Genomic DNA, 16,280 nt, shown 5'->3' on the forward strand with positions numbered 1-16,280 from the left:
CCGAGCCGGCTGGACATTTGTTCTATCGGGTTCGGATGCCAGAGACGCGACCCAGTCGTTCAGTATCTGTGGACCCAGTCGTTCTGTATCTATGGACCCAGTCGTTCTGTATCTATGGACCCAGTCGTTCTGTATCTATGGACCCGACCCAGTCGTTCTGTATCTATGGACCCAGTCGTTCTGTATCTATGGACCCAGTCGTTCTGTATCTATGGACCTGACCCAGTCGTTCTGTATCTATGGACCCGACCCAGTCGTTCAGTATCTATGGACCCAGTCGTTCTGTATCTATGGACCCGACCCAGTCGTTCTGTATCTATGGACCCAGTCGTTCAGTATCTATGGACCCGACCCAGTCGTTCAGTATCTATGGACGCGACCCAGTCGTTCTGTATCTATGGACCCAGTCGTTCTGTATCTATGGACCCAGTCGTTCTGTATCTATGGACCCGACCCAGTCGTTCTGTATCTATGGACCCGACCCAGTCGTTCTGTATCTATGGACCCAGTCGTTCAGCATCTATGGACCCAACCCAGTCGTTCAGTATCTATGGACGCGACCCAGTCGTTCAGTATCTATGGACCCAGTCGTTCAGTATCTATGGACCCAGTCGTTCAGTATCTATGGACCCAGTCGTTCTGTATCTATGGACCCAGTCGTTCAGTATCTATGGACGCGACCCAGTCGTTCAGTATCTATGGACGCGACCCAGTCGTTCTGTATCTATGGACCCAGTCGTTCAGTATCTATGGACCCAGTCGTTCGGTATCTATGGACCCGACCCAGTCGTTCAGTATCTATGGACGCGACCCAGTCGTTCTGTATCTATGGACGCGACCCAGTCGTTCAGTATCTATGGACGCGACCCAGTCGTTCAGTATCTATGGACCCAGTCGTACTGTATCTATGGACCCGACCCAGTCGTTCTGTATCTATGGACCCGACCCAGTCGTTCTGTATCTATGGACGCGACCCAGTCGTTCAGTATCTATGGACCCAGTCGTTCTGTATCTATGGACCCAGTCGTTCTGTATCTATGGACCCAGTCGTTCTGTATCTATGGACCCAGTCGTTCTGTATCTATGGACGCGACCCAGTCGTTCTGTATCTATGGACGCGACCCAGTCGTTCTGTATCTATGGACCCAGTCGTTCTGTATCTATGGACGCCACCCAGTCGTTCTGTATCTATGGACCCAGTCGTTCAGTATCTATGGACGCGACCCAGTCGTTCTGTATCTATGGACCCGACCCAGTCGTTCTGTATCTATGGAGGCGACCCAGTCGTTCTGTATCGATGGACCCGACCCAGTCGTTCTGTATCTATGGACGCGACCCAGTCATTCAGTATCTATGGACCCAGTCGTTCGGTATCTATGGACCCGACCCAGTCGTTCGGTATCTATGGACCCGACCCAGTCGTTCTGTATCTATGGACGCGACCCAGTCGTTCAGTATCTATGGACCCAGTCGTTCTGTATCTATGGACCCAGTCGTTCTGTATCTATGGACCCAGTCGTTCAGTATCTATGGACCCGACCCAGTCGTTCTGTATCTATGGACCCAGTCGTTCTGTATCTATGGACGCGACCCAGTCGTTCTGTATCTATGGACCCGACCCAGTCGTTCTGTATCTATGGACGCGACCCAGTCGTTCTGTATCTATGGACCCAGTCGTTCTGTATCTATGGACGCGACCCAGCCGTTCTGTATCTATGGACGCGACCCAGTCGTTCAGTATCTATGGACCCAGTCGTTCTGTATCTATGGACGCGACCCAGTCGTTCTGTATCTATGGACGCCGACCCAGTCGTTCAGTATCTATGGACCCAGTCGTTCAGTATCTATGGACGCGACCCAGTCGTTCAGTATCTATGGACCCAGTCGTTCAGCATCTATGGACCCAGTCGTTCGGTATCTATGGACCCAGTCGTTCTGTATCTATGGACGCGACCCAGTCGTTCTGTATCTATGGACCCAGTCGTTCAGCATCTATGGACCCAGTCGTTCAGTATCTATGGACCCAGTCGTTCGGTATCTATGGACCCAGTCGTTCAGCATCTATGGATGCGACCCAGTCGTTCTGTATCTATGGACCCAGTCGTTCAGTATCTATGGACGCGACCCAGTCGTTCTGTATCTATGGACCCGACCCAGTCGTTCTGTATCTATGGAGGCGACCCAGTCGTTCTGTATCGATGGACCCGACCCAGTCGTTCTGTATCTATGGACGCGACCCAGTCATTCAGTATCTATGGACCCAGTCGTTCGGTATCTATGGACCCGACCCAGTCGTTCGGTATCTATGGACCCGACCCAGTCGTTCGGTATCTATGGACCCGACCCAGTCGTTCTGTATCTATGGACGCGACCCAGTCGTTCAGTATCTATGGACCCAGTCGTTCTGTATCTATGGACCCAGTCGTTCTGTATCTATGGACCCAGTCGTTCAGTATCTATGGACCCGACCCAGTCGTTCTGTATCTATGGACCCAGTCGTTCTGTATCTATGGACGCGACCCAGTCGTTCTGTATCTATGGACCCGACCCAGTCGTTCTGTATCTATGGACGCGACCCAGTCGTTCTGTATCTATGGACCCAGTCGTTCTGTATCTATGGACGCGACCCAGCCGTTCTGTATCTATGGACGCGACCCAGTCGTTCAGTATCTATGGACCCAGTCGTTCTGTATCTATGGACGCGACCCAGTCGTTCTGTATCTATGGACGCGACCCAGTCGTTCAGTATCTATGGACCCAGTCGTTCAGTATCTATGGACGCGACCCAGTCGTTCAGTATCTATGGACCCAGTCGTTCAGCATCTATGGACCCAGTCGTTCAGTATCTATGGACCCAGTCGTTCTGTATCTATGGACGCGACCCAGTCGTTCTGTATCTATGGACCCAGTCGTTCAGCATCTATGGACCCAGTCGTTCAGTATCTATGGACCCAGTCGTTCAGTATCTATGGACCCAGTCGTTCAGCATCTATGGATGCGACCCAGTCGTTCAGCATCTATGGACGCGACCCAGTCGTTCTGTATCTCGGGACGCAACCCAGTCGTTCAGTATCTATGGACCCAGTCGTTCTGTATCTATGGACCCAGTCGTTCTGTATCTATGGACCCGACCCAGTCGTTCTGTATCTATGGACGCGACCAAGTCGTTCAGTATCTATGGACCCAGTCGTTCAGTATCTATGGACCCAGTCGTTCAGCATCTATGGACCAGACCCAGTCGTTCTGTATCTATGGACGCGACCCAGTCGTTCAGTATCTATGGACCCAGTCGTTCTGTATCTATGGACGCGACCCAGTCGTTCAGTATCTATGGACGCGACCCAGTCGTTCAGTATCTATGGACGCCACCCAGTCGTTCTGTATCTCGGGACGCGACCCAGTCGTTCAGTATCTATGGACCCAGTCGTTCAGTATCTATGGACGCGACCCAGTCGTTCTGTATCTATGGACGCGACCCAGTCATTCTGTATCTATGGACGCCGACCCAGTTGTTCAGTATCTATGGACGCCGACCCAGTCGTTCAGCATCTATGGACCCAGTCGTTCAGTATCTATGGACGCGACCCAGTCTTTCTGTATCTCGGACGCGACCCAGTCGTTCTGTATCTATGGACCCGACCCAGTCGTTCTGTATCTCGGGACGCGACCCAGTCGTTCAGTATCTATGGACCCAGTCGTTCATTATCTATGGACGCGACCCAGTCGTTCAGTATCTATGGACGCGACCCAGTCGTTCAGCATCTATGGACCCGACCCAGTCGTTCAGTATCTATGGACGCGACCCAGTCGTTCTGTATCTATGGACCCGACCCAGTCGTTCTGTATCTCGGGACGCGACCCAGTCGTTCTGTATCTATGGACGCGACCCAGTCGTTCAGTATCTATGGACGCGACCCAGTCGTTCAGTATCTATGGACGCGACCCAGTCGTTCAGTATCTATGGACGCGACCCAGTCGTTCAGTATCTATGGACGCGACCCAGTCGTTCTGTATCTATGGACCCGACCCAGTCGTTCTGTATCTATGGACCCGACCCAGTCGTTCAGTATCTATGGACCCAGTCGTTCAGTATCTATGGACCCAGTCGTTCAGTATCTATGGACGCGACCCAGTCGTTCAGTATCTATGGACCCAGTCGTTCAGCATCTATGGACCCGACCCAGTCGTTCTGTATCTATGGACCCGACCCAGTCGTTCTGTATCTATGGACGCGACCCAGTCGTTCTGTATCTATGGACGCGACCCAGTCATTCAGTATCTATGGACCCAGTCGTTCTGTATCTATGGACCCAGTCGTTCAGTATCTATGGACGCGACCCAGTCGTTCAGTATCTATGGACCCGACCCAGTCGTTCTGTATCTATGGACGCGACCCAGTCGTTCAGTATCTATGGACCCAGTCGTTCAGTATCTATGGACGCGACCCAGTCGTTCAGCATCTATGGACCCGACCCAGTTGTTCTGTATCTCTGGACGTGACCCAGTCGTTCTGTATCTATGGACGCGACCCAGCCGTTCGGTATCTATGGACCCAGTCATTCTGTATCTATGGACCCGACCCAGTCGTTCTGTATCTATGGACGCGACCCAGTCGTTCGGTATCTATGGACCCAGTCGTTCAGTATCTATGGACCCAGTTGTTCTGTATCTATGGACCCAGTCGTTCTGTATCTATTGACCCAGTCGTTCTGTATCTCGGGACGCGACCCAGTCGTTCAGCATCTATGGACCAGACCCAGTCGTTCAGTATCTATGGACCCAGTCGTTCTGTATCTATGGACCCGACCCAGTCGTTCTGTATCTATGGACGCGACCCAGTCGTTCTGTATCTATGGACGCGACCCAGTCGTTCTGTATCTATGGACCCGACCCAGTCGTTCTGTATCTATGGACCCGACCCATTCGTTCAGTATCTATGGACCCAGTCGTTCAGTATCTATGGACGCGACCCAGTCGTTCAGCATCTATAGACTCGACCCAGTCGTTCAGCATCTATGGACCCGACCCAGTCGTTCTGTATCTCGGGACGCGACCCAGTCGTTCTGTATCTATGGACCCAGTCGTTCTGTATCTATGGAGGCGACCCAGTCGTTCTGTATCTATGGACCCAGTCGTTCAGTATCTATGGACGCGACCCAGTCGTTCAGTATCTATGGACCCAGTCGTTCAGTATCTATGGACGGGACCCAGTCGTTCTGTATCTATTGACGCGACCCAGTCGTTCTGTATCTATGGACGCGACCCAGTCGTTCAGTATCTATGGACGCGACCCAGTCGTTCTGTATCTATGGACCCGACCCAGTCGTTCAGTATCTATGGACGCGACCCAGTTGTTCAGTATCTATGGACCCAGTCGTTCAGTATCTATGGACGGGACCCAGTCGTTCTGTATCTATTGACACGACCCAGTCGTTCTGTATCTATGGACCCGACCCAGTCGTTCTGTATCTATGGACGCGACCCAGTTGTTCAGTATCTATGGACCCAGTCGTTCTGTATCTATGGACCCAGTCGTTCAGTATCTATGGACGCGACCCAGTCGTTCAGTATCTATGGACCCAGTCGTTCTGTATCTATGGACCCGACCCAGTCGTTCAGTATCTATGGACGCGACCCAGTTGTTCAGTATCTATGGACCCAGTCGTTCTGTATCTATGGACCCGACCCAGTCGTTCAGTATCTATGGACGCGACCCAGTTGTTCAGTATCTATGGACCCAGTCGTTCAGCATCTATGGACCCAACCCAGTCGTTCAGTATCTATGGACCCAGTCGTTCAGTATCTATGGACCCAGTCGTTCAGTATCTATGGACGCGACCCTGTCGTTCTGTATCTATGGACCCGACCCAGTCGTTCAGTATCTATGGACGCGACCCAGTTGTTCAGTATCTATGGACCCAGTCGTTCTGTATCTATGGACCCAGTCGTTCAGTATCTATGGACGCGACCCAGTCGTTCTGTATCTATGGACCCGACCCAGTCGTTCAGTATCTATGGACGCGACCCAGTCGTTCTGTATCTATGGACCCAGTCGTTCAGTATCTATGGACCCAGTCGTTCAGTATCTATGGACGCGACCCAGTCGTTCTGTATCTATGGACCCGACCCAGTCGTTCAGTATCTATGGACGCGACCCAGTCGTTCTGTATCTATGGACCCAGTCGTTCAGTATCTATGGACCCAGTCGTTCAGTATCTATGGACGCGACCCAGTTGTTCAGTATCTATGGACCCAGTCGTTCAGTATCTATGGACGGGACCCAGTCGTTCTGTATCTATTGACACGACCCAGTCATTCTGTATCTATGGACCCGACCCAGTCGTTCTGTATCTATGGACGCGACCCAGTTGTTCAGTATCTATGGACCCAGTCGTTCTGTATCTATGGACCCAGTCGTTCAGTATCTATGGACGCGACCCAGTCGTTCAGTATCTATGGACCCAGTCGTTCTGTATCTATGGACCCGACCCAGTCGTTCAGTATCTATGGACGCGACCCAGTTGTTCAGTATCTATGGACCCAGTCGTTCTGTATCTATGGACCCGACCCAGTCGTTCAGTATCTATGGACGCGACCCAGTTGTTCAGTATCTATGGACCCGACCCAGTCGTTCTGTATCTCGGGACGCGACCCAGTCGTTCTGTATCTATGGACGCGACCCAGTTGTTCAGTATCTATGGACCCAGTCGTTCTGTATCTATGGACCCGACCCAGTCGTTCTGTATCTATGGACGCGACCCAGTCGTTCAGTATCTATGGACCCAGTCGTTCTGTATCTATGGACCCAGTCGTTTCTGTATCTATGGACCCAGTCGTTCAGTATCTATGGACCCGACCCAGTCGTTCTGTATCTATGGACCCAGTCGTTCTGTATCTATGGACGCGACCCAGTCGTTCTGTATCTATGGACCCGACCCAGTCGTTCTGTATCTATGGACGCGACCCAGTCGTTTCTGTATCTATGGACCCAGTCGTTCTGTATCTATGGACGCGACCCAGCCGTTCTGTATCTATGGACGCGACCCAGTCGTTCAGTATCTATGGACCCAGTCGTTCTGTATCTATGGACGCGACCCAGTCGTTCTGTATCTATGGACGCGACCCAGTCGTTCAGTATCTATGGACCCAGTCGTTCAGTATCTATGGACGCGACCCAGTCGTTCAGTATCTATGGACCCAGTCGTTCAGCATCTATGGACCCAGTCGTTCAGTATCTATGGACCCAGTCGTTCTGTATCTATGGACGCGACCCAGTCGTTCTGTATCTATGGACCCAGTCGTTCAGCATCTATGGACCCAGTCGTTCAGTATCTATGGACCCAGTCGTTCAGTATCTATGGACCCAGTCGTTCAGCATCTATGGATGCGACCCAGTCGTTCTGTATCTATGGACCCAGTCGTTCAGTATCTATGGACGCGACCCAGTCGTTCTGTATCTATGGACCCGACCCAGTCGTTCTGTATCTATGGAGGCGACCCAGTCGTTTCTGTATCGATGGACCCGACCCAGTCGTTCTGTATCTATGGACGCGACCCAGTCATTCAGTATCTATGGACCCAGTCGTTCGGTATCTATGGACCCGACCCAGTCGTTCGGTATCTATGGACCCGACCCAGTCGTTCGGTATCTATGGACCCGACCCAGTCGTTCTGTATCTATGGACGCGACCCAGTCGTTCAGTATCTATGGACCCAGTCGTTCTGTATCTATGGACCCAGTCGTTCTGTATCTATGGACCCAGTCGTTCAGTATCTATGGACCCGACCCAGTCGTTCTGTATCTATGGACCCAGTCGTTCTGTATCTATGGACGCGACCCAGTCGTTCTGTATCTATGGACCCGACCCAGTCGTTCTGTATCTATGGACGCGACCCAGTCGTTCTGTATCTATGGACCCAGTCGTTTCTGTATCTATGGACGCGACCCAGCCGTTCTGTATCTATGGACGCCGACCCAGTCGTTCAGTATCTATGGACCCAGTCGTTCTGTATCTATGGACGCGACCCAGTCGTTCTGTATCTATGGACGCGACCCAGTCGTTCAGTATCTATGGACCCAGTCGTTCAGTATCTATGGACGCGACCCAGTCGTTCAGTATCTATGGACCCAGTCGTTTCAGCATCTATGGACCCAGTCGTTCAGTATCTATGGACCCAGTCGTTCTGTATCTATGGACGCGACCCAGTCGTTCTGTATCTATGGACCCAGTCGTTCAGCATCTATGGACCCAGTCGTTCAGTATCTATGGACCCAGTCGTTCAGTATCTATGGACCCAGTCGTTCAGCATCTATGGATGCGACCCAGTCGTTCAGCATCTATGGACGCGACCCAGTCGTTTCTGTATCTCGGGACGCAACCCAGTCGTTCAGTATCTATGGACCCAGTCGTTCTGTATCTATGGACCCAGTCGTTCTGTATCTATGGACCCGACCCAGTCGTTCTGTATCTATGGACGCGACCAAGTCGTTTCAGTATCTATGGACCCAGTCGTTCAGTATCTATGGACCCAGTCGTTCAGCATCTATGGACCCGACCCAGTCGTTCTGTATCTATGGACGCGACCCAGTCGTTCAGTATCTATGGACCCAGTCGTTCTGTATCTATGGACGCGACCCAGTCGTTCAGTATCTATGGACGCGACCCAGTCGTTCAGTATCTATGGACGCCACCCAGTCGTTCTGTATCTCGGGACGCGACCCAGTCGTTCAGTATCTATGGACCCAGTCGTTCAGTATCTATGGACGCGACCCAGTCGTTCTGTATCTATGGACGCGACCCAGTCATTCTGTATCTATGGACGCGACCCAGTTGTTCAGTATCTATGGACGCGACCCAGTCGTTCAGCATCTATGGACCCAGTCGTTCAGTATCTATGGACGCGACCCAGTCTTTCTGTATCTCGGGACGCGACCCAGTCGTTCTGTATCTATGGACCCGACCCAGTCGTTCTGTATCTCGGGACGCGACCCAGTCGTTCAGTATCTATGGACCCAGTCGTTCATTATCTATGGACGCGACCCAGTCGTTCAGTATCTATGGACGCGACCCAGTCGTTCAGCATCTATGGACCCGACCCAGTCGTTCAGTATCTATGGACGCGACCCAGTCGTTCTGTATCTATGGACCCGACCCAGTCGTTCTGTATCTCGGGACGCGACCCAGTCGTTCTGTATCTATGGACGCGACCCAGTCGTTCAGTATCTATGGACGCGACCCAGTCGTTCAGTATCTATGGACGCCGACCCAGTCGTTCAGTATCTATGGACGCGACCCAGTCGTTCAGTATCTATGGACGCGACCCAGTCGTTCTGTATCTATGGACCCGACCCAGTCGTTCTGTATCTATGGACCCGACCCAGTCGTTCAGTATCTATGGACCCAGTCGTTCAGTATCTATGGACCCAGTCGTTCAGTATCTATGGACGCGACCCAGTCGTTCAGTATCTATGGACCCAGTCGTTCAGCATCTATGGACCCGACCCAGTCGTTCTGTATCTCGGGATGCGACCCAGTCGTTCTGTATCTATGGACGCGACCCAGTCGTTCTGTATCTATGGACGCGACCCAGTCATTCAGTATCTATGGACCCAGTCGTTCTGTATCTATGGACCCAGTCGTTCAGTATCTATGGACGCGACCCAGTCGTTCAGTATCTATGGACCCGACCCAGTCGTTCTGTATCTATGGACGCGACCCAGTCGTTCAGTATCTATGGACCCAGTCGTTCAGTATCTATGGACGCGACCCAGTCGTTCAGCATCTATGGACCCGACCCAGTTGTTCTGTATCTCTGGACGTGACCCAGTCGTTCTGTATCTATGGACGCGACCCAGCCGTTCGGTATCTATGGACCCAGTCATTCTGTATCTATGGACCCGACCCAGTCGTTCTGTATCTATTGACGCGACCCAGTCGTTCGGTATCTATGGACCCAGTCGTTCAGTATCTATGGACCCAGTTGTTCTGTATCTATGGACCCAGTCGTTCTGTATCTATTGACCCAGTCGTTCTGTATCTCGGGACGCGACCCAGTCGTTCAGCATCTATGGACCAGACCCAGTCGTTCAGTATCTATGGACCCAGTCGTTCTGTATCTATGGACCCGACCCAGTCGTTCTGTATCTATGGACGCGACCCAGTCGTTCTGTATCTATGGACGCGACCCAGTCGTTCTGTATCTATGGACCCGACCCAGTCGTTCTGTATCTATGGACCCGACCCATTCGTTCAGTATCTATGGACCCAGTCGTTCAGTATCTATGGACGCGACCCAGTCGTTCAGCATCTATAGACTCGACCCAGTCGTTCAGCATCTATGGACCCGACCCAGTCGTTCTGTATCTCGGACGCGACCCAGTCGTTCTGTATCTATGGACCCAGTCGTTCTGTATCTATGGAGGCGACCCAGTCGTTCTGTATCTATGGACCCAGTCGTTCAGTATCTATGGACGCGACCCAGTCGTTCAGTATCTATGGACCCAGTCGTTCAGTATCTATGGACGGGACCCAGTCGTTCTGTATCTATTGACGCGACCCAGTCGTTCTGTATCTATGGACGCGACCCAGTCGTTCAGTATCTATGGACGCGACCCAGTCGTTCTGTATCTATGGACCCGACCCAGTCGTTCAGTATCTATGGACGCGACCCAGTTGTTCAGTATCTATGGACCCAGTCGTTCAGTATCTATGGACGGGACCCAGTCGTTCTGTATCTATTGACACGACCCAGTCGTTCTGTATCTATGGACCCGACCCAGTCGTTCTGTATCTATGGACGCGACCCAGTTGTTCAGTATCTATGGACCCAGTCGTTCTGTATCTATGGACCCAGTCGTTCAGTATCTATGGACGCGACCCAGTCGTTCAGTATCTATGGACCCAGTCGTTCTGTATCTATGGACCCGACCCAGTCGTTCAGTATCTATGGACGCGACCCAGTTGTTCAGTATCTATGGACCCAGTCGTTCTGTATCTCGGGACGCGACCCAGTCGTTCAGTATCTATGGACGCAACCCAGTCTTTCAGTATCTATGGACCCAGTCGTTCAGCATCTATGGACCCGACCCAGTCGTTCAGTATCTATGGACCCAGTCGTTCAGTATCTATGGACCCAGTCGTTCGGTATCTATGGACGCGACCCTGTCGTTCTGTATCTATGGACCCGACCCAGTCGTTCAGTATCTATGGACGCGACCCAGTTGTTCAGTATCTATGGACCCAGTCGTTCTGTATCTATGGACCCAGTCGTTCAGTATCTATGGACGCCGACCCAGTCGTTCTGTATCTATGGACCCGACCCAGTCGTTCAGTATCTATGGACGCGACCCAGTCGTTCTGTATCTATGGACCCAGTCGTTCAGTATCTATGGACCCAGTCGTTCAGTATCTATGGACGCCGACCCAGTCGTTCTGTATCTATGGACCCGACCCAGTCGTTCAGTATCTATGGACGCGACCCAGTCGTTCTGTATCTATGGACCCAGTCGTTCAGTATCTATGGACCCAGTCGTTCAGTATCTATGGACGCGACCCAGTCGTTCTGTATCTATGGACCCGACCCAGTCGTTCAGTATCTATGGACGCGACCCAGTTGTTCAGTATCTATGGACCCAGTCGTTCAGTATCTATGGACGGGACCCAGTCGTTCTGTATCTATTGACACGACCCAGTCATTCTGTATCTATGGACCCGACCCAGTCGTTCTGTATCTATGGACGCGACCCAGTTGTTCAGTATCTATGGACCCAGTCGTTCTGTATCTATGGACCCAGTCGTTCAGTATCTATGGACGCGACCCAGTCGTTCAGTATCTATGGACCCAGTCGTTCTGTATCTATGGACCCGACCCAGTCGTTCAGTATCTATGGACGCGACCCAGTTGTTCAGTATCTATGGACCCAGTCGTTCTGTATCTATGGACCCGACCCAGTCGTTCAGTATCTATGGACGCGACCCAGTTGTTCAGTATCTATGGACCCAGTCGTTCAGCATCTATGGACCCAACCCAGTCGTTCAGTATCTATGGACCCAGTCGTTCAGTATCTATGGACCCAGTCGTTCAGTATCTATGGACGCGACCCAGTCGTTCTGTATCTATGGACCCGACCCAGTCGTTCAGTATCTATGGACGCGACCCAGTTGTTCAGTATCTATGGACCCAGTCGTTCTGTATCTATGGACCCAGTCGTTCTGTATCTATGGACGCGACCCAGTTGTTCTGTATCTATGGACGCGACCCAGTCGTTCTGTATCTATGGACCCGACCCAGTCGTTCTGTATCTATGGACGCGACCCAGTCGTTCGTTCTAAATGTTCCACTGCCATACTGGATGGCAACGTTATTATCCCTTGCTAGCTAGCCAACTACAGCTAATTTACAGTCAAGAAGTCAAAAAGTGCAGCCAGAATAACAGAAAAGTAGCTGCATTTGTATTTGTTTAAGATGTTTTCTAGTGACGTTGATTTGGATACATCCATAACAAAGAGCTAATGAGGCGCGATTTCGCCTGGCAGAGGAAATGTGCTCTCTCAGAGGAGCTACAACACAGCTACAGTAACACACTTCAAAGTGAAGCTGGAAAGACTGCAAACTAGCTGCACTTCACATTTCTTTGTATATATCCATAAAACATGATGCCAGCTGATTCATGATTTCGACTGGCTGAGAAACGCTGCCTGTCTGTCTGTCTGTCTGTCTGTCTGTCTGTCTGTCTGTCTGTCTGTCTGTCTGTCTGTCTGTCTGTCTCTCTCGTCCCGACTCCAGACACGTTCATTACTATTGGACAGCTGGAGATCTAATTTGAATATTGAAACAATGTTGCAAGTGTCGGAGAGACAGACAGCAAGGTTTATACAAATCACCGCTGTTGGAAACTAAATGTTAGTCTAAAGGAAATGGTAGATAATGTCTAGATGCTTTTTACAGTGCGAGATCAAGTTTATAAATTGCCTGGCTGGGCTGAGACAGTGGATTGCGCGGTCAGATGGAACAGAGTAAATAGGCATTTCAACGTAATAGATTTAACCGGTGGTAACTTGTGGAATAGACACCGCCTGGAATGCGATTTTTAACCAATCAGCATACAGGATTAGAACAACTACCCACAAAACCCATGGAAAAACACCCCTACTAAATAGGACCTTCAATTAGAGGCAACGGTCAGCCCAATAAAAGGTCAGCCCAATAAACTAACATAGAAATATAAGAACTAGAACGAACATAGAAATATATTAACATAGAACATAACCCCCCCAAAAAAACGAAACACACAAAACAAAGTACAATAACAAAATTACCCCTTTTCTGGTCAGGACGTGACAGTTGTTATATGATACAATATCAGTACTTGTTATCAAAGTCTTATCATCAACTGGTATCAGCCAATGTATTGCTGTGGTTTGACTGCATATGAATGGGCTTGAATGGAATGTTGGCATATTTTTATAATTTTTATTTATTTAACCTTTTATTAACTAGGCAAGTCATTTAAGAACAAATTCTTATTTACAATGACGGCCTAACCCGGCCAAACCCGGACGAAGCTGGGCCAATTGTGCGCCGCCCTATGGGACTCCCCAATCACGGCCGGATGTGATACAGCCTGTATTCGAACGAGGGACTGTAGTGACGCCTCTTACACTGAGATGTAGTGCCTTATGACCACTGCGCCACTCGGGAGTCCTTTGGCATATTGGCAGTTAACCAAAAAATAAAATGTATTCATTCTTTTAAAACTGTCTGGCTAGCTAGCTAACAAACATACAGTACAGATACATTCTTCATTATCTTACATTCTTCATTATCTTACATTATCTTATCACAGCACTGGCAAACCATGCTTGACCAATTCCCTGACCTTTACTCCATCATAAGAAGGTTCATGTCCATTCTAGTATTCTGACTCCTAATTCTATGTGTTTGTGTCTGTCTGCAGGAGACTGATGCCGTGGGGGCGGGGTCTGACGAGGAGAAGGAATGAGGAAATTGGGGGTGTGTCTTTCTCTGACTTCTCCCAAACCGGTACCATGGAAACGAAGAAAGGATCTTTTTTTACGAGGATTTTGTAAAATGCAGAATTGTTTTTTTTGGGGGGGGTCCTGTGATATTAACGAAGATAAACTTAATACCCCACGTCCACACTCCTTGCAGTTCTATCACTCTCTCTCTCTCTCTCTCTCTCTCTCTCTCTCTCTCTCTCTCTCTCTCTCTCTCTCTCTCTCTCTCTCTCTCTCTCTCTCTCTCTCTCTCTCTCTCTCTCTCTCTCTCTCTCTCTCTCTGTCTCTCTCTCTGTCTCTCTCTCTCTCTGTCTCTCTCTCTCTCTCTCTCTCTCTCTCTCTCTCTCTCTCTCTCTCTCTCTCTCTCTCTCTCTCTCTCTCTCTCTGTCTCTCTCTCTCTCTCTCTCTCTCTCTCTCTCTCTCTCTCTCTCTCTCTCTCTCTCTCTCTCTCTCTCTCTCTCTCTCTCTCTCTCTGTCTCTCTCTCTCTCTCTGTCTCTCTCTCTCTCTCTGTCTCTCTCTCTCTCTCTGTCTCTCTCTCTCTCTCTCTCTCTCTCTCTCTCTCTCTCTCTCTCTCTCTCTCTCTCTGTCTCTCTCTCTGTCTCTCTCTCTGTCTCTCTCCCTCTCTCTCTCTCTCTCTCTCTCTCTCTCTCTCTCTCTCTCTCTCTCCCTCTCTTTCTCCTCTTCCTTTTCTTGAAAGACAGAATAAAGTGACATGTTTAAAAAAAATAAAAAATGTCTGCAACTATTCTTCCTCTGGCAGTGGGAGGAGCCTTCACAGGGTCACCACGGTCATGCGTCTCACGTCCTTTCTAAATTATGATGTCATATCCTCTCTGCTACGATAGCTCTTTTTGATGACATCACTGTAAATTAATTCGATCTCCCACCTATGACATCAGAGACCCGGGGGTCAAACGAGGCTCCTATGACATCACAGGGGACCTTTGAACCTGACCTGAGGCGTTGCCACGGAGAATATTTGCGGCTTTTTTAATAAGCAGACGTAGAAAAGTTTGAGAATTGTCACTCCTGTGTTTGAAACTGTGGCATAGCAATAACAAGTGGTGTTTCTGTTCTGGAACGCTGTGGCTTCCAGACAGAGTTCCAGCCTGCCTGGGGGAAAAACATTATTTTGAAATAAAAGCTGAAAGTTGAGGTCTTGTGAGTAGCGTTTGTTTTGTCTCTGTGTCCAGTACATCACCGGGGCCAAGCTTCCTGCAAACCGGGCACCTCTATACCAGGCGGTGTCAGAGGAAGGTCCAAAACATTGTCAAAGACTCCAGCCACCTTAGTCATAGACTGTTCTCTCTGCTACCGCACGGCAAGCGGTACCGGAGCGCCGAGTCTAGGTCCAAAAATAGCTTCTACCCCAAAGCCCTAAAACTGCTGAACAATTACTCAAATGGCCACCGGGCTATTTAAAATTGACCATCACCCCTGATTCTACAATACACCATCACCTGATTCTACAATACAACACCACCTGATTCTACAATACACCATCACCTGATTCTGCAATACAACATCACCTGATTCTACAATACACCATCACCTGATTCTACAATACACCATCACCTGATTCTACAATACAACACCATCACCTGATTCTACAATACACCATCACCTGATTCTACAATACAACACCACCTGATTCTACAATACAACACCATCACCTGATTCTACAATACACCATCACCTGATTCTACAATACAACACCACCTGATTCTACAATACACCATCACCTGATTCTACAATACACCATCACCTGATTCTACAATACAACACCATCACCTGATTCTACAATACACCATCACCTGATTCTACAATACACCATCACCTGATTCTACAATACACCATCACCTGATTCTACAATACACCACCATCACCTGATTCTACAATACACCATCACCTGATTCTACAATACACCATCACCTGATTCTACAATACACCATCACCTGATTCTACAATACACCATCACCTGATTCTACAATACACCATCACCTGATTCTACAATACATCATCACCTGATTCTACAATACATCACCATCACCTGATTCTACAATACACCACCATCACCTGATTCTACAATACACCATCACCTGATTCTACAATACACCATCACCTGATTCTACAATACACCATCACCTGATTCTACAATACACCATCACCTGATTCTACAATACACCATCACCTGATTCTACAATACACCATCACCTGATTCTACAATACACCATCACCTGATTCTACAATACACCATCACC

At 49.7% G+C, this 16,280-nt stretch overlaps 1 protein-coding gene across 16 annotated transcripts in view; it reads left to right on the forward strand.

Moving 5' to 3' along the window:
• Positions 1 to 14,294, forward strand: part of LOC106608381 (high mobility group nucleosome-binding domain-containing protein 3) — a 34,788-nt gene extending 20,494 nt beyond the window's left edge. For 4 of the 16 annotated variants that reach the window (XM_045721236.1, XM_045721242.1, XM_045721241.1 and 1 more), the window contains one exon: positions 13,958 to 14,282. In XM_045721236.1, coding sequence (XP_045577192.1) covers positions 13,958 to 13,965 — 8 coding nt within the window. In that variant the 3' untranslated portion in view covers positions 13,966 to 14,282. Of the gene's footprint in view, positions 1 to 13,957 lie in introns of all 16 variants that reach the window. The other 12 variants (XM_045721235.1, XM_045721239.1, XM_045721240.1 and 9 more) reach the window with 10 other exon arrangements.
• Positions 14,295 to 16,280: the final 1,986 nt, after the last annotated feature.

The sequence above is a fragment of the Salmo salar genome, chromosome ssa06, assembly GCF_905237065.1.
Source record: "Salmo salar chromosome ssa06, Ssal_v3.1, whole genome shotgun sequence".
Classification (NCBI taxonomy): domain Eukaryota; kingdom Metazoa; phylum Chordata; class Actinopteri; order Salmoniformes; family Salmonidae; genus Salmo; species Salmo salar.